This window comes from Fusarium proliferatum (assembly GCF_900067095.1).
Source record: "Fusarium proliferatum ET1 genome assembly, contig: FPRO_scaffold008, whole genome shotgun sequence".
Classification (NCBI taxonomy): Eukaryota; Fungi; Ascomycota; class Sordariomycetes; order Hypocreales; family Nectriaceae; genus Fusarium; species Fusarium proliferatum.
Window position 1 is genome coordinate 2,332,495 of NW_022194797.1, and position 24,471 is coordinate 2,356,965.

At 48.0% G+C, this 24,471-nt stretch overlaps 14 protein-coding genes across 14 annotated transcripts; 11 read left to right on the plus strand and 3 right to left on the minus strand.

Moving 5' to 3' along the window:
• Positions 1-482: 482 nt before the first annotated feature.
• FPRO_14623 (uncharacterized protein) lies at positions 483-2,140 on the plus strand (the record flags this gene model as incomplete). Its single annotated transcript, XM_031219669.1, has 4 exons — positions 483-722; positions 773-824; positions 880-1,140; positions 1,191-2,140. The coding sequence occupies 4 exons, from the start codon at positions 483-485 to the stop codon at positions 2,138-2,140; spliced, it is 1,503 nt and encodes a 500-aa protein (XP_031085405.1).
• Positions 2,141-2,555: 415 nt separating this feature from the next.
• On the plus strand, positions 2,556-3,695 carry FPRO_14624 (uncharacterized protein; the record flags this gene model as incomplete). Its single annotated transcript, XM_031219671.1, has 1 exon — positions 2,556-3,695. The coding sequence occupies one exon, from the start codon at positions 2,556-2,558 to the stop codon at positions 3,693-3,695; it is 1,140 nt and encodes a 379-aa protein (XP_031085406.1).
• Positions 3,696-4,283: 588 nt separating this feature from the next.
• FPRO_14625 (uncharacterized protein) lies at positions 4,284-4,772 on the plus strand (the record flags this gene model as incomplete). The annotated part of the gene is made up of 1 exon (XM_031219672.1): positions 4,284-4,772. One exon carries the CDS (start codon positions 4,284-4,286, stop codon positions 4,770-4,772), a length of 489 nt encoding a protein of 162 aa, XP_031085407.1.
• A 226-nt stretch (positions 4,773-4,998) lies between these two features.
• Positions 4,999-6,554, minus strand: FPRO_14626 (uncharacterized protein; the record flags this gene model as incomplete). The annotated part of the gene is made up of 4 exons (XM_031219673.1): positions 4,999-5,279; positions 5,328-5,898; positions 5,973-6,262; positions 6,311-6,554. 4 exons carry the CDS (start codon positions 6,552-6,554, stop codon positions 4,999-5,001), a joined length of 1,386 nt encoding a protein of 461 aa, XP_031085408.1.
• Positions 6,555-7,762: 1,208 nt separating this feature from the next.
• On the plus strand, positions 7,763-8,923 carry FPRO_14627 (uncharacterized protein; the record flags this gene model as incomplete). Its single annotated transcript, XM_031219674.1, has 1 exon — positions 7,763-8,923. The coding sequence occupies one exon, from the start codon at positions 7,763-7,765 to the stop codon at positions 8,921-8,923; it is 1,161 nt and encodes a 386-aa protein (XP_031085409.1).
• A 532-nt stretch (positions 8,924-9,455) lies between these two features.
• On the plus strand, positions 9,456-10,028 carry FPRO_14628 (uncharacterized protein; the record flags this gene model as incomplete). The annotated part of the gene is made up of 1 exon (XM_031219675.1): positions 9,456-10,028. One exon carries the CDS (start codon positions 9,456-9,458, stop codon positions 10,026-10,028), a length of 573 nt encoding a protein of 190 aa, XP_031085410.1.
• A 232-nt stretch (positions 10,029-10,260) lies between these two features.
• FPRO_14629 (uncharacterized protein) lies at positions 10,261-11,658 on the plus strand (the record flags this gene model as incomplete). The annotated part of the gene is made up of 1 exon (XM_031219676.1): positions 10,261-11,658. One exon carries the CDS (start codon positions 10,261-10,263, stop codon positions 11,656-11,658), a length of 1,398 nt encoding a protein of 465 aa, XP_031085411.1.
• Positions 11,659-12,164: 506 nt separating this feature from the next.
• Positions 12,165-12,983, plus strand: FPRO_14630 (uncharacterized protein; the record flags this gene model as incomplete). Its single annotated transcript, XM_031219677.1, has 1 exon — positions 12,165-12,983. The coding sequence occupies one exon, from the start codon at positions 12,165-12,167 to the stop codon at positions 12,981-12,983; it is 819 nt and encodes a 272-aa protein (XP_031085412.1).
• Positions 12,984-13,472: 489 nt separating this feature from the next.
• Positions 13,473-13,841, plus strand: FPRO_14631 (uncharacterized protein; the record flags this gene model as incomplete). The annotated part of the gene is made up of 1 exon (XM_031219678.1): positions 13,473-13,841. The coding sequence occupies one exon, from the start codon at positions 13,473-13,475 to the stop codon at positions 13,839-13,841; it is 369 nt and encodes a 122-aa protein (XP_031085413.1).
• Positions 13,842-15,065: 1,224 nt separating this feature from the next.
• On the plus strand, positions 15,066-15,535 carry FPRO_14632 (uncharacterized protein; the record flags this gene model as incomplete). The annotated part of the gene is made up of 2 exons (XM_031219679.1): positions 15,066-15,242; positions 15,389-15,535. 2 exons carry the CDS (start codon positions 15,066-15,068, stop codon positions 15,533-15,535), a joined length of 324 nt encoding a protein of 107 aa, XP_031085414.1.
• Positions 15,536-15,640: 105 nt separating this feature from the next.
• On the minus strand, positions 15,641-17,539 carry FPRO_14633 (uncharacterized protein; the record flags this gene model as incomplete). Its single annotated transcript, XM_031219680.1, has 1 exon — positions 15,641-17,539. The coding sequence occupies one exon, from the start codon at positions 17,537-17,539 to the stop codon at positions 15,641-15,643; it is 1,899 nt and encodes a 632-aa protein (XP_031085415.1).
• A 1,044-nt stretch (positions 17,540-18,583) lies between these two features.
• Positions 18,584-19,918, plus strand: FPRO_14634 (uncharacterized protein; the record flags this gene model as incomplete). Its single annotated transcript, XM_031219683.1, has 3 exons — positions 18,584-19,562; positions 19,608-19,758; positions 19,825-19,918. The coding sequence occupies 3 exons, from the start codon at positions 18,584-18,586 to the stop codon at positions 19,916-19,918; spliced, it is 1,224 nt and encodes a 407-aa protein (XP_031085416.1).
• Positions 19,919-20,174: 256 nt separating this feature from the next.
• On the minus strand, positions 20,175-20,957 carry FPRO_14635 (uncharacterized protein; the record flags this gene model as incomplete). Its single annotated transcript, XM_031219684.1, has 1 exon — positions 20,175-20,957. The coding sequence occupies one exon, from the start codon at positions 20,955-20,957 to the stop codon at positions 20,175-20,177; it is 783 nt and encodes a 260-aa protein (XP_031085417.1).
• A 2,457-nt stretch (positions 20,958-23,414) lies between these two features.
• FPRO_14636 (uncharacterized protein) lies at positions 23,415-24,080 on the plus strand (the record flags this gene model as incomplete). The annotated part of the gene is made up of 2 exons (XM_031219685.1): positions 23,415-23,812; positions 23,861-24,080. 2 exons carry the CDS (start codon positions 23,415-23,417, stop codon positions 24,078-24,080), a joined length of 618 nt encoding a protein of 205 aa, XP_031085418.1.
• Between the last annotated feature and the right edge of the window lie 391 nt (positions 24,081-24,471).

A 24,471-nucleotide genomic window follows, 5' to 3' on the forward strand; every position in this document is an offset into this window, starting at 1 on the left:
GCTAGTAACTCAAGCAAATCACAGTAACCACCGAGGATGGGCTCCAGTATATGATGAATACAATATTTATCTTTCATCTAAAGGCAATTAGCCTTTAAACATAGGTCTTGGCATTTGATAGCCGGGTTACAAATCTGCGCGCCGGTACATGTTATGCTTATCTTGTCGCCTTTAGTTTCCCTTCCTCAATAAGCTTAAGGTTAAATACCCCCGCACTATAGTTCCGCACTGTGCAAAGATTCCTTGTCCTCACGAGTCATCCTCCAGTCTTGGCACGAATGGAGCGGAGCGAATCAATGCTTATCACGAGAAGGAATGAACCGGGCAATAAGCGAGTTGTTCCATCCGGCAAGATATTCGGCGATCGGAAAAGTATCTTGATTGCCGGGTCTGGAGATATAATGCTTCACGTTCCCTGACAGACCATTCTCCTTCGCCCCATGCATCCAGCCTTCTTCCTCTAAACTTATATCACGATCACGATGGAGTCTAAGAATGAAAACAAGCCTATCCCTCAGCAACGCGTCTCTAAAGACCTTGCAGATGGCGAGATCGTCAAGCCTGGCGATGCACTGGCTGACGATGAAGAGCTCACTATTGCGATGGCCAACTATATCCCTGGTACAGCTGAGGAAAGGCGTCTTGTTCGCAAGATCGACTTTACACTTTTGCCTTGCTTATGGTGGATGTATGTTCTCGCATACCTGGATCGTGGAAATATCGTAAGTCTATTCGTCAACAGCGACGGAATAACAGTGGCTGACTTGAATAGGCGAATGCAAATGCAGCTGGTATGAGTGAGAGTCTCAACATGAAAGACAACGGTATGACCCAAGCTTCAACATCCAACCATGATACTTTCTGACCTGCAGACGCTAGACTACTCGCTCCTTGTGTACCTCTTTTTCGTCGGCTACTTCCTCTGTGAAGTCCCCTCCAACATGATCATGAACAAGTGCCGCCCCTCAATCTACCTCCCAACCATCGTCTGGGTCTGGGGCTGCATCGTCATTGCCCTCTCACAAGCCAAGAACTACAAAGGCTTCCTCGCTGGACGCTTCTTTCTTGGCTGCATCGAGGCAGGTCTCTTTCCAGGTGCCATCTACCTTTTGACGTGCTGGTACACCAAGAAGGAAATCGGTAAGCGTGATGTACCTCGGTTATCTTTTCAGCTTACTGACACACAGAAGGCAAGCGGTTCTGTATCTTCTACACCTCTGGCTGCATCGCCCCAGCTTTGGGTGGTATCATGGCTGGTGCCATTGTCAAAGGTCTCGAAGGAGTCCGGGGCATTCCCGGCTGGCGTTGGCTATTCATCGTCGAGGGCGCACTCACAGTGTTCTGCGGTTTCGGGCTATATTTTCTTCTACCGGACTATCCCAGTAACGCGCGCTACTTCTCCCCCGACCAGCGCCGCCTCGCCCAGATTCGCATCCTCATCGATCGACAGGTCAGTGTCGGCAGCACAACACGTCGTATGACTTCATGGCAAGCCTTCAAGGCTGTTGTCACTGATGGGAAGACATGGTTCTTTCTCATTGCATACAGCATCATCATCCTCGGCATGTCCATCTCTTACTTTGTTCCGACTATCCTGAAGACCATGGGCTATACCAAGGTTACCGCGCAGTGGATGACTGTCCCCATATGGATCACCGGCGCTGTCTGCCAGCTGGCTCTGTCCTGGACTTCAGACAAGCTCCAAGACAGAAGGTGGCATAGTTGCGGTCTATACGGACTTGCGGCTGTCGCATGCATAATCTCGGCCTTCGCTCACTCTGCCATAGCCAAATATGTCATGATGTGCCTGCTTGTCGCTGGCCTGTACACCGGACTTCCTCTCATGCTCAATTGGACCAGCGAGTCGATCCCATTCCCCGACCAGAAGCGCTCCATTGCTATTGCCTTTGTCAACTCATTTGGCCATCTGGCCATTATCTACGGAAGTTATTTGTGGCCCAGCACCAACGCTCCACAGCACTTGGTCGGGTTTGCTACTCTGACGGCTACCTGCGGCTTTGGATGTGTTATCGCGATTGTTGCGCCATGGTACTTTGGGCTTCTACCCAAGGAGCCTGTCACCAAGGCCGAGCGAGACCTAGTAGCTCTTCAACAGCAGGATCAGCAACATGAGTCATAAGTATCTATCTGCATTAGTGATCATGTCAAGTAGAACGTCAGCGCCTGTAGGATGTGACTAGGTAAACAGTTATCAAATAACCAGATAAATTCACTTCTGGCTTTTTTCAAATGAGTGTATGCAATTGCCTATCGTCACATTTAAAATTGACTTGCTACAAAAAGACAAAAATGAACTAAGGCGAGGTGAAAAACTCCACGTAGTAATGCAGCATTTGAACCAATCAGCGCGCAACACGTCCTGTCCCTGATCTCTTGAGGCAGTGATTACATCTCTACAGTAATGCCAGTGAAGCTTACATTCGCCAAGACTGTGACCTTCACACGTAAGCTGAAGATCCGAGTCTGTTCTCTCGGATCGACAGTCCTTTGTCGCCTTTTCCCATTCTCCTTATCCGTGTTCCTTTCTAATCACGATGGACCAACCCCAGTCAATAGAGTGGAGCGAGCTATTTGCGCAAAACCCCTCCTATGAGCCGACCACGTACAAGGCACTCGACAACCTTGCGTCGCATGACGACCTCGCTTTTCTGCATGCTAAGTTCTGGAACGAGATCCGAGAATGGACACGGAATGACATCACGGATATGTCCCGCATTGTCCACCCAGACCTTACGGGACCCGGCAGCATTTTCATCGGGGGCATGAACCATGCGCTCAACGAAGATACCCTTGCGAAGAATGGCATTCAAGCGGTTATTGCTATTCATCCCAAGGACTCGCTGGCATGGGACGAGGATGACGCTTCCTACGGGCTGCAAAGGTTCTACCCTGACAAGAACGGCGTGACGAGCAGTGTCGTGAAGTACCCGCTTATTATTCCACTCGAGGACAATGCCAACTCTAATCTCATCGACCACTTCGACGAGACTAATGCTTTCATCAAGCGGTATAGCGGCGAGGGGAGGAATATTTTGATCCACTGTAAATCAGGGCGCTCACGCTCTGTCGCAGTGCTGATCGCATATCTGCAACAAAAATTCTGCTCCGAAAAAGGCATCGCGTCCATGGAGGATAAGACTGCGGCGAAAGAGCAGTTGCGAATGCACCGCGAGGAGATCACAGAGGCGATCCGCGCGCAGCGTCTCCCTGTCATTGTCATCATGGAACGTTTTGATGAACTGTTGGCGCGGTACGACCTTAAACTCATTGAGGATCCAGAGTATAGGAGCCAGAAGGCTAATGGGCTTCCTGCCTCTGAGATCATGGAATCCAAGGCTCCCAAGGCAACCAAGCAGCCAGAGCTTATAGCAAAGAAGGAGAGTAAGGTTGTGCAGACAAAGGGAGGCGCGGCAGTGCTCAAGTTATGTGTTGCTGTAGCTTTCTTCAAAAACAACCAGAAGCCAACGGAAGCAGTGGTGCATCAATTTTTTGAAGTCAATGAGGCCTATTTCTACGAGCTGGAAGCGTTAGAGTACAATGGAAGGTCTTATATTGGCTCTCAACATGCATGTCTCGGCCTCGTGGAATTTTGCTTCAGGTACGCTAAAGATGAGTATGGTCTCATGCTGCCACCGAATATAGAGGAGCATGTTAGAAAGGTTACAGCACAATAGAATTACAGTTCAAATCTGAAAAATCATCTAGCGCGTAGTCTAAACGATTTTAAACTTTTATGGTTAATAACAGGTAGTTTCATGTCTAAAAAGACCGCCGTCAAATATCGGAGGTTGATGTCATACCGTCTTCACCATCCGCCCTGAATACAATAAGATCACAAGGTAGAAATATTTCCAAAACACGCAATTCAGATCAGCTTCACGTCTAGAGCTGGCAAGATGGAAGGACTTCGACCGCGGGGAAACAGCCCGACTCACATGCATGAACCTGACGTTGTCCAAGGGAAGGCACTCAAGGATACTACTGATGCACAAATTTGCGGCTACTTTTCTGACAATCCAGGTAGGCACCTGCAAATATGACTGGAGTACGGAATCAGACTGACTAACTGGTGCCATTTACTACTGGAAAGACTACACAGCAGCCTGCGCTCCCCCATCCACCTGCAGTACTCCCAGCGGCGGCAAGTCATGGGGCTGTTGCGATGAGACAAGCTGTTACATCCCCGCTACATGTGAGGATGCTGCAGCTCCCGACTGTGGAGGCACTGCTGCCTCACTCTGCCCTTATTATCCCATCATGAAATGGTAAGATTGCTACTGAGTCGATATCCGAGATTGACCACTACTTCCAGCACGTACGGAGCTTCATCACGGTGCGTCAACTTCATTTATCAAACTGCGTCCGACGACCACGCTAAGATTACGTCCTGGGGTTGCGATAAAACACCGACGACATACATCGTCGGACCGCTGCAGGCTGAGCAAACTTCATCAACGACGACAGCCGCGAATGACGAAAGAGACTCGAACTCCGGTCTTTCAAAAGATGCTACGATTATCCTCGCCGTGGTTCTCCCCGTTGTAGGGTTGGGGATTGTTATAGCTGCAGCCATGTTATTCCTCCGCCGGCGGAAGAAGAGAGTAGCTAACGGGCCCAAGCGAGTGGGCGGAGGAGTAAGATCTGAGATGGAGCAGACTACGGAATGTGCGCCTGTCCCTGTAATACCGCCGTATGAGATGGGTGACAATGTCTTGAGGCCTGAACTAGACAGCCGCGAGGTTCGTCAGTGATAAATTAGTTGGCAACCTTGCATCTCGCAGAAAGGAAACCCAACGTGAAATACTGAGGCCACTAAGCCCAAGTCAGCAAGTAAATGGAGACAAGAGATACGGAATTGCAAAACCATCATGATGTCTCCACCTACACAGTGTGAAGAGATAAAAGAATCCGTAGTACGACAAGCCTCCGCTTATTACCTTGCTATCAGTATCGTAGTCTCGTCTACGCTATCAGCAACTAAATCTTAGCGAGGCTTGGCTGCGCATCCATCATCTCCTTCAAAAAGTTCTCATCACTCGTTAACCTCGATTCCGACTCCTCGAAAAGTCTAGGAAGTCCGGTCTCGGAAAACGCTAGATCCTCCAGGACCATGCGGCTGATTCCCTTGCCGGTCAGGAAGACTTGCGGCATTCCGTGACCGGTGAAACCACCCATGATGAACATGTTTTTTCGTCCGGGCACACGGCCGATGTGGGGAAGTCCATCTGCTGAATAGCCCATGACTGCAGGGAAGATATCTGGTTAGCAAAAGACCAAAGGAGTTCAAGATAAGCATGGACACTCACTTCCAGTCCAGACTTGATCTGTGTGTGCACCGCTGTTCTCCCAACCACGGAAGTGTCGCTGCATATAGCCTTCAAAGTAATCCTTCGCTCTTTCGATGACCTTTGTATCATCCACGCTGCCGTACCAATCCTCTGTATATTTGAAGTAGGCCGATCTAGCACCACCAACAATAATGCTGCCGTCTGGCCGAGGGATAAGGTAGTCAAAGTCCGTGGGACTAAATCGAATAGCATAAGAGTCTGCCAAAAGCGGCGGATTGGGAGCAACGATCCGGCTGCAGATGGCACGGTAGGGAATAATCTTGTCGCGATACTCGGGCAGAAGCGCGGCGGTGTAAGCGTTAGTGGCCACAATGACTTTACGGGCCTTGATGGCGCCACGAGTTGTTATGACACTCCAACTTCCGTCAGCTTCTGGGGAAGCAGAAATCGATGTAGCAGGAGTGTTGGTTTGAAGATTGAGGTTCTTGTGTTTCAGAGCGTCGGCGAACATGTGGTGGATCAGCTTGTAAGGCCAGAGATGACCGGTGGTATACTTGAAAGCACCCTTTGCGCCTTTCACGCCTGAGACCTACCTCAAAAGTTAGAATTCTGTATGTAAAGCGGAGAAGTAGCGTATAGAAGAGCATGGTAAAAGACGCTTACTGTTTCGGCATACTTGCCATCTACATAAAATGCGCTCTTTGTCGCGCTCACACCAGCATTGACAAGCTTATCATATCCAGCCTTAAGCGCCGTGTTGTGATCTGCCGATAACTGCACATCAACAGCATTCGTGATCATCAAATCGCAGTCCACGTTCTTCTCAAGCACATAATTCTTAACAGCATCGACATTGGCGAGCTCGAACTCCGCAATCTCAGCTCCCGCGTCGATACCGTGCTTGGAAGCCATTTTTGAGCACAAGTTGTACACATCAGGCTTGATGTGTCCTCCTACATAGCGTCAGTATGGGTATCGATGTCGGCAAAGGGTGAACCAACCGTTTCGTCCTGTCGCTCCAGAACATAGTTGCCGAGCTTCCAGAACGACGATTGACTTGTCCTTTGACTCAGGCTGTGATAGCATATGCGTCACGAGTGAAGCGCCGGAGTACCCTGCTCCGATGATGAGAATGTCGCATTGCGAGGGTAAACCTTTCGTTGATCGGTGATTGTCAAGCGATCCTGGGGAAGAGCGCCAAAAGGAGCTCATCCCGTTGGGTGGAGGGAATGGTCTTGAAGACATGTTTAAATTTTCCTTGGGTTGCACAGAGAGATCTAGAATCTTAGTTCAGCAGTGCCACTCACACAGCCTTCTTGAAGTATGAGAGAGCAAACAGTTCGATGCGAGGTCGGGGGATCTCAGGCGAACCCACTTGGACTGGATTCGCTTCCCAGCACACTACGGAGTGGAGAGCCGATGTGGAGCTTATCTTCACTAATAGCGGTTCTACTTCTGAAGCCCGCCATTTTGCCCTGTTCTTAGTCAGAATTATACTTTGAAGTTCATTCATTCATTTGGTCGACTATTTCAACATCCCGTAGAATAGACCCAAGTCGCTCGGTCAAAATAACACATCAATTCTCTTCCCTCTTTCAAGCAGAAGTATCTAGATATATATGTACTCCGTAGTAACTGCGGGATAGCTCAGCTTGGCCCAGAGAGAGCATTCGGCATCATCTGGATGGCTTAGCCAATCCTAGTTCTGAAGTGGCATCTTCTAGACATAAGAGAAAAGAAAGAAAACAAAAAACCATTACAAGTTGCTGCTAATAGCTCGTATAGATAATGGTCACCTCTATGGGGCAGCAACTTAAATGTTGGCGACATTTTGCAAGACTTGTTCTGATTTGACCTGGTAGGTACGGCCGCTAGTTCTGAGGCTAGACTCGAATTTACTTGCCTACCTGGGCTAGACCGGGCAAGAGGGTGATGATGCTAGCTCGCGGCTTCCGCCTGTTCAGCCCCTCAATCTGCTCTCCGTCTATCAAGAAACTTATTTCTAGGTCCGCGGCCTGCGTATTCTGATCACAATCTGTTCGAACATCATCTCGTGCTACGGGATGCGACCGTGTAGTCCTTATCGATCGCAGAACATTACCTAGGTACCGAAACCAGTGCGCCAGCAACTATTAGGGCCTCATAAAAGTAACCGAAGACTACGTCATAGGCCTTGTCGCCGACACAACTTCCAGATTTATTCGCTACTCCCAGGAAGTCGGGGTGTCGAGCATAAAAGATCCATTAGAACTTGGAGTTTCTGTAAAGAGTAGGCTGATAAAAAGTTAAATATGCATGATGCGCCGCATACTAACTTTGCAGTACAGCAGACCGCGAAGAGTTGAAGGATCAATATCATTACATGAATTACAGCTGATTATTCGAATATCTATCTCGTAAGATCTGTGTTCCGCCGCTCACACAGAGTCTAACTGCAGAAAGTTGACTTGAGAATGGTCTCACTCGAGTATGTCTCGAAGCTGCTCCCGTCGAAAAGCCTACGCAAGCTGGCCTCAGACCGCTTGACTGTCAACGTGCAATGGAAGCTACAGACACCGGTGCCCTTGATTCTAGAAAGCAGCGAGCTTTCCCCTGGTACACCACTCATAGGGGAAGCCATACTCGAGACGAGGAAAGATTTAGACATCAAGAGATTCCACCTAGCGTTGCGTCTCCATCGCCACTACAAGAAACCCCTTCATTCCAACTGCCTTGACTGTGCTCACGATTATGTTCAGCTTCAAAGTTGGACGTTCGTTGAAAGCGAAATCCTCCCAGGCAATGGAAAACATCCTTTCATGTTCACTGCGCGGCTTGACAACAACACGCCTCCTTCGGTGGCCACACCTTTATTGGACCTGACATATGAACTGACTGCAGAGCTCGTTTTAGCCACTGGAGAGCCCATTGTCTGGAAGCACAACCTCGAAGTGAAACGTTTACTATACCGACCCGAAATTCTTCGTGTCATTTCTCTAGCAATTTCAGGAACCCCGCTAAACGCGCGTTTGTCGTCGGAACAAATTATCAGACTGAACAAGAAAACTCAGGTAGAATTTTCCCTCTCGAAAAACAGGCACGGACAAGGAGGTGAGATCTACGCATGGGAAGCAATCGGAGTGGAGTGGAGGCTTGAAGAGCGCGTAGAGGCCCCACTGGGTATTTGTGAGCGACACGCGGACCAAGATGAGAGCGAGTCTAGCAGGCAAAGGCAAAGCGTCTCTCACACAATAGCAAAGGGACGGCCTCGTAACGAATGGAAGGTCTTCCAGAGTGATCAGGAGACGACCTCAACAATAAGTTTCGAGTATGGCCCGATCGCAAAGATGATTGCAAAACGCCATAAGTCATGCGCGTGCGAAGAAGCCTCGAACAGCACCCTCAGGATTTCGCACGACTTTGTCCTGGAGGTTTCGTTGTCAGTAGTAACAATGACATTTGATAAGACCGCTGATACTGCAGCCTCCAACAGTTCTCGGATTATAAGAATTCGTCGACCGGTCATCATGACAGAGTGCCAAGATAATACTTTTGATAATGTTTTTGAGAACCTTGGCGAGGTGCTACCGGTGTATACAAGGGTCGAGTCTGATTTACCCGTCTACTTAGTATGATGAACTATAACAGCTTTTAGTGTATGAATATCTTGATCAGGCAGGGCTTCCAAAAGCGTACCATCTAAAGCTATAACCATGCATGCTATGGAGTTCATGCGAACCGATCGAACCGAACCGAACCGATAATGGAAGCCGTGAATTAGTCTTTGGGAAGAGCACCACATCAATTTTAGTCGGAAGATAAATATGTAATAACCAGCTAATTTGCACCGAAGTAAGCAGATAAACGAGGTTTAAGAGACCTTAATCCGGTAAAGTTGAATTTGTTGAGATAAGGCCAATTTATATTGGGACCTTTATGCAGTTCAGCAGATAAGGAAACTCATGCTGAGATACGCACAGTCAATCGGATCTAACCCGTAGATTTCCCGACAGAATCACTCTTGCTGGTTATAGCCGTCTTACCCGAGACACGTCACGATGGACTCTTTATTCTTTGCATCTCCAAAAGCAAGTGTGCGATTGGATATTATCAAGTTTTTGAAGTTGCGCAAGACGTATTCTTCGATTAATTTTTGACCACGAAGCCATGCCGGACATCCCTTCCCCCACAATCATTCTAATCGGTCCTGAAGGCGCTGGAAAAACAACTATCGGAAAAATCCTGTCAGAGAAACTCAACAAAGAAGTATTCAGCCTCGATCGACACCGCAAAGAGCTATATGCACCGTTCGACTACGATGACGCCCATGCCGATAAAATATACGAACAAGATGGTGTCGAGGCTCTGCTGAAGTACTGGAAATACTTTGAATACAGAGCTGTCGTGGACATCTTGCAAAATGCGTTAAAGCCTGGAGATAGGTTTTACGGCAAGATACTCGATTTTGGGGCGGGTCATTCCATTTTTGAGAACAAGGAGGAGCTGGATCGTGTTGCGGAGCTGATTTCCCCATATAAAGGGGTCTTCCTCGTTGTTCCGTGCGAAAACGTGGATGAGGCTTTGAGGATCATGGAGGAGCGGAGAGGCCATGAGTTGAGCTACAATCGACACTTCCTGAATCACCCAAGTAACAAGACGTTGGCAAAGCATATTATCTACACGAAAGACGTCAGTCCGGAGCAGAGTGCTCGTGAGATATCGAGGTATCTAGACGGTTGACCATCTTAATGGTGGCTCAAAGGAAGCCTCATGGGGATTTTATAACCGACATTATGTAAAGTTTGTCACTCCTCGTACGAAATGACAACTTTTGAAAATGTTCACATGCAAATGATCTCTTTAGTGGGCTTCTGCCTGCCTAGTGAGATGGTCCGACCACTGTAGTCAGATTGACCATGACCCAATTTGGTAGGTGTGAATAAGATTAGGCCAGTCATGGCAAGCTTCAAATATGTCACAGTTCCTCAATTGGCGTTCAATAGATTCATGCATTATCGATAAATACCGTATGATGTCTTTAGACACGTTGGACAAGCCGATAGACGATATGGTTGTCATTGATCAATCATGCCTCACCAATGCAATCCTGGCACGAGATGTCGACGCTGTAAAGTTAATGCTATCCTCTGGTGCTGATCCAAACGCTCGAAGAATCGGAAAAGAAACACCAGCCTGGCGCTCAGTGGATGGGCGACATATAAAGCCGGATAGGCAAGACCCCAGTTCGTGCCATGAGCTGTATCCTCTTGATCTTGCAATGACGAGCCGCCCAGATTGCCGACGTATCGTTGAGCTACTACTCAGACACGGCGCTGATCCAAATTCTCGCTACCGTCAGACTACAGTTGCTCATCGAGTTTTGGAAAGAAGAGACTCAGACCCCAATATTTCATACAACAAGCGGAATGCGTACCTCGACTTGATCCTTCGGCACCCACTGCTCGATGTTAATCTTCAAGATGGGGAGGGCATTCCATTGCTACAAATTGCTTTCGAAGTGGGGGATGCAGAAGCTGCACGAATACTGATAGACAGAGGCGCCGATCTTCGTTGCAGGGACGATTCTGGTAGGAATATCCTGCATCTTGTATCTGCCGATGATTGTGGAATCGACCTCATTCAGCATATAATTGGTTTAGAACCAGAGCTCCAGTATCAGTTCGACAAGCATGGTAGAACCCCACTTCAATATGCGATAGATTACCAAAAGCCAGGAAACCCAGGGGATGAGGTTAAGCTTTTGATCTCTGCGGGTGCCGAAGTCACAGCCAGAGATGCCAATGGCGATACACCGCTTCACATACTCTTCAGAAGACCATTTCTTCTCGTTGCAGACCATTATGGTGATGCAATCTGGCAGGGCTTCGTCAAGAATACGATTGACTTACTGCTCTCGAAAGGAGCAGACATCAATGCCCAGAACGAAGCTGGGGAAACATCTGTATTCGCCTACTTCCGTTCGAGCCGTTTCAACGTTGATACCACCTGGGCGAAGATGGATGAAGAGAGGCATAACTTGTCTAAGAAATGGGGCGGTGATAGATGGAAGGTCAATAAGGACATAGAAGAGCAGATTGTGGAGGGGACTGAGCCGAAGATCTGGGCATTCTTTGATACGATGGGAGTTGAATGGTCGGTTATCAATGTCAAAGGAGAGTCCCTGCTTCATGTCGTTGCTGGCCAAGAACGGCCTTTTAGAAGGGTAGCAAGATTTCAGTTCTTGGTGAGTCAAGGATTGGATCTCATGGCAGAAGATATGCAAGGTCAAACTGCCCTCGATATCGCAGCGCATGGAAAAGCAGACGACATCTTGGCTTTGTATAAAGGTTCCCTTCCGCCAGATACATGAGGCTGAAGTCAATGTCCGTCTCGCCTAAAACGCCGTCTCATGGCTGTGGACCTGTGGTTAAACTCCGACTACTTTAGCTGACACTTTTGTGGGGAATGACAAAGCCATTACATACCGTCAAAACTCAACAAAACATGGAACATCGACCAATGACATCCAAGAGACACCAGAGCCCTTACCTTCCCGCGGGAAGAACCCACATTTTGTCGGAATTTACCCGCAACGGCTGAGACCTTAGCCGGGACTGCAATGCGGCGATGTTTTGAAAAGGGAGATTTTGAGCGAAGTGCAGCAGGTAGGGGCACTTGGTAACATCGTGCTAGATTGGCAGTAGCTTAGAGTCTCATTAACCGAAACATTAACTGGAGCTTTTCGGCCCTCGCCCTATTGGTTATGTCGTATGCGTCAGCCTCTAGAATTCAACATACCCTCAGAGAAACGATCTAAACACCAACATTTTCACAACTTATCATATTCTTACCGCTCTTCAGATACCCAAGATAGCGATGCTTTATACCCGGACCATAAATGGCGTCGAACTATCCTTCGAGGACCGCGGCATGGTCACATCTGATCCAACAATAGTCTGTTTACCAGGCTTGGGTCAGGACCACCGCGGCTATCAACACATCCTCCCCTTCTTGGTGAGCAAGTACCGCGTCATCAGAATTCTATGGAGGCGACACGGCGCCAACAGCGAATCCACAGGAAGATGGAGCGTGGAGGACCAAGCCAACGATACGATCGCGCTTCTAGACTCCCTCCAGGTCCAGAAATTCATCCCCATCTCTCACTTCCAAGGAGGCTGGTGCGCTATGGAGATGGCTGCGCGTTTGGGGAAGCAAAGAGTCCCGGCTGTGCTGTTGACCGATTTCATCCTCACTCGGCCCCCTGCAGAATTCATTAAGAACCTGCAGATGATACAAAACAAGGAGACTTGGCAGCAGGGTCAAGAGCCCCTCATCAAGAAATGGCTCAACAACACCTCCAACAAGAATGTTCTAGATTATTGTGAAAATGACCTAGACACCGACGGATTTGAGAACTGGGCTTATTTCTGCTGGCTGGTGGAAAAGAATTATGAGCGCTGGGGCTCGCCGATAGAGCGGCTTGGGGCTATTGAAGACCCTCCTTTAGTTCGACATGTCTTCAGCCATCCCAGAGAGGGGCCTTATCTTGCAGAACATGAGGAGTTTGCTCGGAAACACGCTGATTGGTTCAGTTTCGCCAGGTTTGATGGAGAATCTCACTTCTCCATTGTCGAGCTACCAGAAGCTGTGAGTCTGCAATTATCACATCTTGTCGGCCAGATAAAGAGCAAGTAGTAAGGCGAGCGAAACGTTATGTTCAAGTAATTATTAGATTCAGGCTCAACATCAGATAGAATGGGCTCGGTTCATGAAACAAATAGCAAAGGATGATCCGGCAGATTTTTCGGAATTAGCAAGACTTTTACTCGCTTTCGTGTCTTTTATAGTGTTTAGTTCCACTATACAGCATATAAATAGAGAAATATATCAAAGATCATTACACAATTAACAGTCTATATAAATTAGATTGCCTCCTCGAGCTTGGGTTCGTGGCCTACTGTTGTCCTACCCTAGTCTTGACCCCGCAGGCTGGGACGCTAACGGCGCACAATGCTCGTTCAACTGACTCCTAAACGAGATGCTCAATGTCGGGGAATCATCGGCCCAGATCACCCGGACCCTGCTTATCTTAGCGTACTTTCCCTTATCTGAAAGCGAGTTGTGCCATTCATTGGGAAGGCCTTGGTACGGTAATCTGCAGTGTGATCGCCAAACGATGCCATTATGGGCCTGGTTATTGCCACTTTGCGTAAGTACTTCCTCCTTACCCCAGTTATTCTCCTGCTAACCATTGAAAATGGTGTTCTTCAAACGACCGCAACCACAGCTGTTCAGCTCCACCATCGGACGCTTCATCTCCTTCGCCATGACAGGCATGATCATCGTTGTCGTGCCCATCTACCAAGCAGAGATCGCCCCAGAGGCCCCATGGGGCCTGATAACCTTCAGCTCATGATTCTTCTTGGCTCTCTAGTGGCGTCGCTTGTTACCTGCGGCACTAGTTCGATGAAGACCCGCTGCATGGCACATTCCAGTGGCCTTGCAATTACTCGTACCGGCCTTCCTACTCGCTACATTGTTCTGGGTCGCTGACCCGCTGGTTCGCGTGCTCTCCATTGAAGACTATATGCAGCATTAACCATAGTAGGCTCTTGGTTAAAGATTGCGTAGACGAAGCTACCAAGTACCTTCGCAGAATCCGAAAGGACAAGTCCGAAGAAGACATCGGATTCGAGATTCAAGATACTTGGCATGTCTACTTCTAAGGATCGCAAGGGTCAATGGTCTGAGCTCTTCGATGCCAAGAACAAACGCCGTACTATGGTAGCCATACTCGTCATGATTGGACAGTAGATTATAGGTCAGGTTTTTGCCTCGCGATACTCCGTCATCTTCTAACTGTCGCAGGGATTAGGCGTGGGAAGCTTTGTGTTTTCTATGCTCAGCTTTGTCAATGATTTTGCTTGTCGCAAGTGGACAGCCATTGGGTAACCTTGGTTTTCTGAAGACAAGGACGGCAGAGGAGGCTCTTGGAAAAGACCTAAAAGAACAGCCCAGGGTTGAGGTGAAGGAGTTGGTGCGGCCATCAAGGCAACATGTTAGATAGCCTTTGACAAAGTCATGAGTAGCTCCATTGGTTCCAAGTCTCCTACTTCGATAATCAGATCATGTAGCCATATACTAGTCGATATTCCTGACTGACTATACGGCCGCGCATAGAAAATCGACGATTCATATCCCCCACATAGAGAGAAAATCCATTTTAGGCCATCCATGAATCCTACCTACTCTTTTCAGCCAATTTGTGTTACGACTCCAGCGTAGCATCAGGCCGAGGCTGCCCAGGATAAGTATGCATAACCCCGCGTCGTCCTATATCCAGCAACCATTAAGGAGTACTCCGCGAGTGACGATTGGTGCGGTTGGTGTCAACGACGGGCCGGTGGCAATGACCTACCTACTTGGTTGTTTATGTCAGGGAACGCGTGTGTAAAGTCCGGAAACGGACTTTATACTCCGCGGACTATTCTTGCTAGATATGAGGTGCAGTGCAACGCGAGGAGGTTCCTATGCAAGGAACCTGTCATGTTATCAGGCAATGCTTAATCAACGTAGTCTCGGATGAATCTCTAAATCAGTATGGACGTATGTTTGTAATGCTTACAATGAGCATTCGGATGCAACGTCCAAACCTGCCAAGTAGTCATCCACAACAGTATAAAATAGTAGTCATGCCGTTTGTACAAACCATTATTCACTGGTTGCCAGCACAGAAGTTTGTTTGTATTGTTATTGTTCGCAGCATCATCCCTCAGAATGAAGACCTTCTTTACCATCCTTCTCGCTCTTCCGGCTGCCTTTGCCGCACCAGCAGCCAAGGCTGGAAGACAGGTTAAAGCTTGCGCTTGTGCCAACGCCGCTGGCCAAACAAAAATCGACGGCTACTGTCCATACATCGCCGGCAGCAATGTCAACGTCGATGGACAGGATTATGTGAGTTACCCTTCACCCGAGTCCACTACGACTCAGAGCGCACCAGGCGTGTTTCCTTCAAGCTCTATCATTTCTATCCACATGAGGGACTTGATATGACAGCTTGATCGTTCTACTGAAACAAGTGCTAATAAGACCCTTTGTAGTGCTTCCCCGCTGCCACTTGGTCGGAGTACATGGACACCCGCTTCACAGCCGAGTTCTGCCCCGGCTATTACCCAGGCTACCCCAACCCGGTCTGCAAGACTGTCACAGTCTGCCCGTTGATTGGCGACTACCAGAAAATCTGCTAAATATGTCGGTGTTAGATGGGGATATATATCACATTCACTTATACTTCAACTGTACATAACACATAATATTGTTCATTAACTCGCATACAAATATGGAGCACCGGATCAATTGTCAGCACCTTCGTCTGACGAATCTCGACCATAATGCTGCAGAATTCCCCGTGATGTCTTGTTACTATCTTGTTGTAATCGTAACTCTTCCATCATTTTTTCTCTGTCAAAGATAATCTGAGTGAGTCCTATAAAACGAAGCTCGCGACCTGCAGCTATTGTTCTGGGGTTACTAGCTATCTTCTGTACCGTAACCAATGTGTTGGCATCAAAGTCAGCATCGGGAAAGGTAGAGAAATCAACGGCTTCCAAATCCGCGTCTTCAGTTGGTGACCAGTTCGGGATCACCTTGCCTCTAGGCTCGAAAACCATCCTTGCTTTATCCCGCTGCGCAATATTGGACAGGAAGATAGCAACGAATCTTGGTGGTTTTGATCTTTTCTTCTTGAACACAACCACTGCAGCGTAAATGTCCGTTTCGACTCTTCCAAACAGGTCAACATCGGGCGCCTGGTGGATGCTTCTGTGAATACGGCGTGGCATTATCAGTGGCAGTACAGGCGGTGTCTCCAATGCCCACGCGGTATCAGACTCGACGCCGGGGAAAATGCCGTATAGGCGATAATCTGCTGTTCCTCGGGGAAAGCAGAGGAGAAATGGACTCCCTGCTTCACGCGGCTTCCATGTAGGGACTGAGAGGATAGTCGCAAATGGCTTCTTTACCAAAATACTTCTTTGCATCGCTGTCGACACTGTATCCATGTGATCGGACGGTTCGTCTGAATCATCTGATGCATGATCGTCTCTGGGGAGAAGTTCCTCTTCGTGAAACATTATGCTGTCCTTCCGAGCCATCTTCACCGGGAAAAATGTTTGAGGCCAGATCAATCGTAGATACCGCTGCGACTCGCCAGTTCCCTTCCTAAGGAGTGGTATCCATATCCGTGATACATGTCGCGTTGTCCTCGTACTCGTGGTCTCAATGTCCCAGCAATCAAGCACGCCAAATACAAAATTAGGAACCAAGGTAGGCACAATGGGCAGAGTGATCTGCAGTCCGGTGTTGGTCAGATGAAACGAGTACGAGTGATCCCCTGGTGTGTAATGCCTCTGCAGCTGCGGCGAGCTACTAACAACCACAGACTGAGAGTCGGAGAACTCCCAAGGCGAACGAGGGAGAAAATCGACATATTGCAGTCGGGACGCAAAGAAGCTATGATCTGCGTATTTATGGATGATTTCTCCAAGTAGTCTTGTGAAAGCTTCAAACCCTTCTCCATATACAAGCGGCATGGAGATGTCGAACAGTCCGAGGAGAGAGTAGGCCTGATCCTCAATACGTGTCGTGGAACGACGGGAAGCCCAACCCATTCTCTGTGCAACACTGTATCTCCGTAGTGGATGTGCTTTGGACAGCCTGCCCTTGAGTAGACATGACCAAGGAATTCCTGTGATCTCAGTGATGCAAGGTGCCAACTCGGACTTTGTGGCTATCATGGTCCAGTTGCTGGAGAAGAAACTGACATTTGGCGGTGCGATCAGTTCCTGGAGAGTCCAGCCTCTTGTGAACCATCTTGCATTCCTAAATGCACTATCCGGCTTGGTGCATTCGTCCAAGGTCACGGCAGGGACATCCTCCAAGTATACATAACAGACAGCAGATCGTCGATACCATCTAAACATGGAATTAATAGCCTCAGATAACTCTGCAGAGCTGCTCTTGTCGATGCAGTTGGTATCCACCCATACGTGACTTAGCTGGTCTTTGTCAGCTTGAGTACAGGCCCAGACGATCTTCTGGAACCCGGGCTTGAAGCGACGGTTCTTGCGATCGGCCCAGTCTTGCAGTGAGACTTCACCGTCGCCACATGTATGTGATAATATAGCATATTCCGGAATGGATACATCAAAGAATTCTTCGACCTCGAGTGTCGCGGTATTGATGAGTCGCATGTTGACTGTGACATAAATGAGATGCAAGGGTGAGGAGGTGCGAGATTATTTTGTCGTCAATTGATACAGCCTTACGATCAACTGGAATCAGCCCTCTATGGCACAGCATTCAGTTTCAACTGGTCTGATTGGGTGATGATGACACAGCCGCTAGGCTTAGACTAGACGGGTGCAACCTCTGTCAGCTTACCCTAAGCTTAATGGGGACGGGCTTTCAATTGCTTCGTTCCGTCAAGTAATATGCCACTATCAGGCACAATATCAGATGCATCGATGATAAGACGGACCAGCCTGGCAGTCATAGAGAGTCTCAGCATAGTCTATCTAGGATCTGTTAAGAAACGCAGTCAAACGCACGTGCATACAATGTTAATTTGGTGCCCTGAGGCTTGAACTATGAGATGTGCGTTGGTTATCTTTGTCATGTCAGTACGCCAGCGATAGATGCCAAATGACATTTCTTAACTAATTGTTTCTGAGTTTCTATATATCCTGCATTACTTTACACAAATTAGACCTGAGCGACGTTTCGACTAATGCTTTAGACACCACGGATTGTGATTTACAATGCTGTATATCCCAACAGTGCACACTCTACTTCGGGAGAATCATATTAGCATTAATATACATACTTCTTCTTGACCTTTCCTCCTTCACTATAATGCTTCAAGCGAATAAACCTTCCATTGCGTACAATTATGACACTTGACGTTGCTAGACGCCGACGACTGCAGCACGGGCCGTGCTTATGGGACGGCGCTTAGGTTATCCAGTCAGGGCTTGTCCCTGCGTCCATCATTGGTCTGATGTCTATTTTGTGTCATTTCACGGCGCAACAAAACTACTTTCAGTCCAATGATAGAGCTACGACCAGATGGATATCTTAGAAGTACACGTGATAAACCCGGATCAGTTCAACACCCCTCATAATTTCTCCGTGAGGTCTTTTTCTGCAGCAATCAAGTTAAGTCACAGCATATCATCACCAGCAGTATGATTTCAATACAACCTCCTAAGCACCGCGATGAATTCAGAGTAGCAATCATGTGCGCTCTATCTCGTGAAGCGGATGCAGTGTTGTTACTTTTTGACGAATTTTGGGATGAGGCGGGTGATCCATATGGCCGAGTGAAGTCAGACACGAATTTCTATATCACTGGACGCATCGGAAAACACAATGTCGTCTTGACGATCATGTCCGGAATGGGTACAAATAGCGCGACTTACGCAGCAGTCAACTTGAGGGCAAGCTACACTGGTCTGCAACTGATTCTCCTTGTTGGCATCTGCGGTGGCTTGCCACGCATAGGCGACAAAGATGCATATCTGGGAGACGTAGTAGTGAGCAAGCAGATTGTCGGATATGATAACATGTTTGACGATGGCACTGGAAGACCTAACGCAGATGTACGACCATTGCTGGCAGCACTGGATACAGAGTTCATGGAGAAACGATTGAAAATGGCGGCTGCAATCCATCTGAAGGAACTACAGCAGGAGGCAAAGGAACGAATGCGTCGAGCCGAATATCATTATCCCGGGGCAAAGAACGACGCTATTTACCCGCCCGAATATTCGCACAAACATAAAGACTTATGCCGTGCATGTGCTGAAAACCCCGACTTCTTTTGCAGATCAGCTTTCCAATCTTCATGTGCTGAGATTGGATGCGAGCCGGATAAATTGATCCCAAGAGAGCATAGAGAGGATCTCCCCAAAGGTGCTGACTTCGCCCCTGAGATTTTCATCGGTCGACTAGGTTCGGGCAATACTGTTATGAAAAGTGGCTTAGACCGTGATCGAATCGCCGCTAAATATAACGTTGTTGCATTTGAGATGGAGGGCGCTGGAATAGGGGAAGAGTTTCCCTGTATTGTTGTCAAGGGCATATGTGACTATGCAGATAGCCACAAGAATAAGATATGGCAGAACTTTGCTGCTGCTACGGCTGCATCTGTTGCTAAGGCCATTCTTGCATGGTTTCCAAGCAGCAGTGACGGCCAGTATGAGCCTCCACCGAAAGGTATGACTTGGTACTCTCTCTTCAGCAAATACTGACGTATAATAGCATATCACGAATCAAACGAGCTTAGCGTCGCCAACAATGCACTTGTAGACACCGCCTGGGTCAGTCAGGGTGATACCGTAGGAAGCTTGACATACAACTCTGAGCCGGTACAAACGCCTGAACAGTTAAGTATAATTGAGGTTCATCGCAGGTATCTAGATAAGAGTGCTGGGTCCATGAGGAATAGAGCTAACAATGACATGTGCACTCGGAGTAGAGTCTACATAGGATATGAACGTACTGCTTTCTTCGTTGTACTGCATGCAGTGTGGCTCTGGCTTCTTCTCATGGCTCTGATAGCTGTCGAATAAGAACTTATCTAGTGGTTTCAATTACATACTTATTATTGCGGGTATCCATGGAATCTCACTTTAGCATACAGCGAAGGGATCAGGTCATATTCAGACATGTACAACTTTCAATTTATATATACTTTGAAGTACCGACTCAAAACAACCTCTCGTCTCTTTCACTTCCATAATATGTACCAAACTCTCCTCATCTTATCTCATGCAACTATTCCAAGTCATATCCAGTCAACAGTCAAGCTAGAGCCCTTTGAGCTCTCTAGTTACCGACATACTTGACAGTAACAGAGTTGCTGGTGATAGAACCAACAGCCTGGACAGTCTGGCCCTGATCAGGAGAGATGTCAATGATCTGAGCACCAGAAGGACCAGAAGTACCCCTGGTTCCAGAGACAACAGCGTTGGTGAAAGTAACAGTGCCAAAGTCGGCAAGGTCAACCTGGCTACCACCCTCCTGGAAAGCCTCAACAATCCACTCAGCGTTGGTCTCGCAGAGAGTAGAAGGAGTGTTAGTGAAGCTATGAGTGACCTTCTGGTTGGTGGTCAAGTTCTCAAGAGTAGCGACACCCTTGGTCTTGGAAGAAGCATCAACGGTCATGCGGATCTGGTCGCCGACAGAGACGTCAAAGTTGTTGAAGCTGTAGGCATAGTCGGGAATCCACTCATACCAAGCATCGAAAGATCCATCGGCATAGAAGGAGATACCAGTCTGAAGGATGGCAGTCTGGCAGGTATCTCCATCAATACCAACCCAAGCGGAAGCAGCAGCGCCATCGGCACCGCTGACCTCAGGAACGGTGATCGTGCCCTGGACTTTGTTGTAGCCGCTGCCGATCTGGACAGCGCCAGCCCAGTTGCCAGAGTACTGGTCATTCTTGGTGCGAGCGTCAGAGAGAGAGACCAGTCTCTGGTTGGGGTGAGAGCTGTACTTGGCTCGGCGGGCAGAGCGAGGGACGACGGGGGAAGTGTCACGGGGAGTGAGCTTGGTGCCAGGAGCAGCGAGGGCAAGGCTGGCGGCAGCGAGGAAGAGAGTGAACTTCATGATGAAGGTTGAGTTGAAAGTGTTGGACTTGAAGAGATGAGATGAGCTTGATTGTTTCTGATGCTTCTGAATATTCTTTTCTCTTGGCATTTCCTTAGACTTATATAGATTCTGCGTGTATAGTACTTCCTATGTGCTCTACTATCTATCCCATTAATCCAAATCGACTATTCCTCAAAGCGTAGGTCCATAACTTCAGATATCCTCGATGCCGTACTTCCGTATAATCAGCTGCAAAGTCCACAACTACTAATGTGTATCGTGAGTGCGGAATATTCTATCACATCTCTATAGCTGCAGTTCCGCAAAACCTCCTCCCTTTTCTGGACATTTCACCATTAGCCCCGGCAGTCATGTCTATCGGGGTTTATACCACTTGCCTATCTGAAAGGGACCTTTTATAATACCGCTATCACTGATGCAGCCTGGTTTCCGAATGTGGGCATGTCCGCGGCTTCGTGTGAGATGATTGGGGGTGAGTTGCGTCTAGGACCTGATTGTAATCAAGCTTGATCTGGTAAGTGCGCCGAGCCCGGATGTAAAGCGGCATCTCTTACAGCTGGTCTGCGGGAGTTGGCGTGATGTGCCGTATAAAATGACAGGGGTTCAATCTCCGACAGCTACAACGTAGGAAGTAATTACGTTATATATAGAACTTCAACACTTGTAAAGATCATCTACAGTGGTAAAGAGGATAATTAGGCATTTAACTTAGGTTTTGAGGATGAACAGACCCTGATGATCTCTGATCTTGACACGACAGTGCCATGCATGAATATCAATGCTATTCTGTTATCAGTCGCGATCGGCGCTAAATTCGGCATAAAGATGCCGTGCAACTGCTTCGCAATAACTGTCCCCTACAAACACGGCAATGATGTGCAGCAACCCATTTATTGCAACTGGGTATAACTCATGAACTTTTGTCGATGCTAAAGAGCCCTTATCACATGGGTCTATGCGTTGGTATTGCGCTATTTTACAAGATCACTTGTTACGGCTCAGACCACTCCCTCTTGCACTTAACTGATCCTGATGCTGTTGTCAAATCTCGGATGGGCGGAATTTGAGTGGAATGCACTACTATGTCAAAAGTCTCCGACCTCTACCCGTGGTCCCTTGGCCGGCTCTGTAGCAGCCACCCGGGAGAAAAGTGCAGTAATGATAGTCAAACAGAGTCAACTATTGAAACATTAGGTTAGACAACAGTGTATCAATCATGGTAGTCAAGAAATGGAAAGGCTTTTGTTAATACTTGCCAATTCGATGGGGCTTTTGGTGAAAGCCAGCACTAAGTTCTAACGACGTAGCACGAAGACATAAGCGGGGTGAAGGGAGGAGATGAATGATACAAAAAGGTTGAATGTCGCCAGAGGGAGTAACCTTTGGCGACACAGGGAAAATTACCTTTCGGGCATTCAAAGTAGTGGCAAATTTGATATCTAATTTCAGGTCGCATATGTGGGTTTAAGCCACAGACTTGTCACCCAATGAGAAGCATCGTCTTGAATTGAATAAAACGTCATCTGCCGTGTATTTTAAGCTTATTACTGATTCTAAACGCTCGATTCATCGGTCGCGGCCAACAGAGTCATGAAGATACTGTCAATTGGTCAACTTCATCAGCTGAGCTTTGGTCAACAAGTGAGAGCCAACCGTTTGCCGCCGGACTCATAGCGAGTAACACATATGCAGACAGATATTCAGCCGCAACGAAAGCTGAAAATAAGGATTCGTGATTGAAAACGAAAACATATCAGTTGAGTTTCGTTTGGCGGTTCTGACGAGCCTCTCAGTGGATGATGTAATTGCCGATGGCTGCAGTTTGATCCCACCTTCAGTTGAGGCAACAAGATCCTCAAATCGGGATTGAGGATTTCTTTCGAGGCTTGGAAAGTGGCGACGCGGTGTGACTGTCTTCGGTAAACCTGAGACACTTGGCGTGGGTGCTCGACGAGGCGAAGCCAGCAGTAGCGAGTTGAAGATGAGAGCCAAGATGTAGACTTGACATTTGACAAGTTGAAGTTATAGCAGGCGAGAAGAACTAGAAAATCGATTTGCGCTCGGGAATCAAGTCAACAATAGATAGTTTCTGAAAATACTTTCGAAGACTTTCGATCCGATGGCGCTGTATGGCAGAGAATGAGACGCGCACGTCTGCTAACTGCGATATGCGTGTCCCATGCGCTTCTTCATGATATGATAGATGAAATCAGCCTCGCGGCCTGCCAAGGCGACCACCTGAAAGGGTGCTGCTTCGACAGTCAAAAAAAGGATGGTTAATGACCGCTGCAGACCCGAATTATGCCTATTGCCACGTCCAGTATCGACAGCAAGCACCCTCTTCCTGAATACTTAACAGAGCCATCACGCCCTCTTCAAACTTGAATCAAAATACATTCTGCCTCCCAATCTACAATCATTCAGCCCTTCTCAAAACTAAATCCATACAATACAATGGAAGCATACTACCCTTCCCAGCACACTCACCAATTCCCTCTCAGTCAACCCCCAGACTGCCCTCTTTGCCCCAACACGCCTAAACGCAGCAGAGTTGATCCTGCGAAGCGCAGCGCTACCGCTGGTCGTCCCTACTACTACTGTCAAGCCGACCACAAGCGTCAGTTCATCACCTGGGATGACATGGTGGGCATTTCCTCTACCAACCCTCGATGCCGATGCGGTCATCGCAGCCGACGAAACGAAGGCAATGGACCTGTGCCAAGTGCGTGGTACAATTGCTCTTCACGAAGATGTTCCTTCAATCAGAACATCGACGACGATGAGAGCGATGCATCTCCTCACTCCAGCCCATCAAGCTGGAAGGGCAGTACCGCTTCTTACACCACCGCCGGGTATGTATCGCCTCGAAATGAGAAGACAGGCGATCTAATAGTATTCAGTTCAACATACAGTGGGCATGGCAGAAAGATGTCCGCTGGAGAGGACAAAAACAGCGGACTTCTTGACAAGATGAATGCTATGACTGTCAAGATTGAGCAGCTCGAGACTAACCTTGCCTCTCAGCCTTCAACCACTGCAAGGCCTTTCGACCACAACTGTTCTCTGCATGGGTATGGACGCCGGTCGCTTTTCGGCCGTCGCCGCTGTACCTGTAAATAGGGTTGGCTTCTTGATCCCTCATGTTGCTCCTGTTATCTTCTTTGTCTCATCGTTTGCCTTGTTTCTTTCCTTGATACATTCCTTGAATTTCCGTGGAAGCGTCGCGCTCCTTTTAAAGCTCATTTATTAGCTTACAGGGCGTTTCCGAATGGTTGTTAGTCGCAATGAGATCGTTATTATGTATAAGAATATGAAGAGCGTTACCGAATACAAATCACTTTGTGAACAAAAGGAAGTACGTAAAACTGGCGACGCTGAAGGTACAGTAGACTTTCGTGGCACACTTAGAATATAGGTGGTGGTTGCGTTTCGACATTGGAACTCTCTTGACGGTATGAGTCTGGGATCATATCAAGACTACTTGCAGATATCAATACGAGGGGCGCAACAG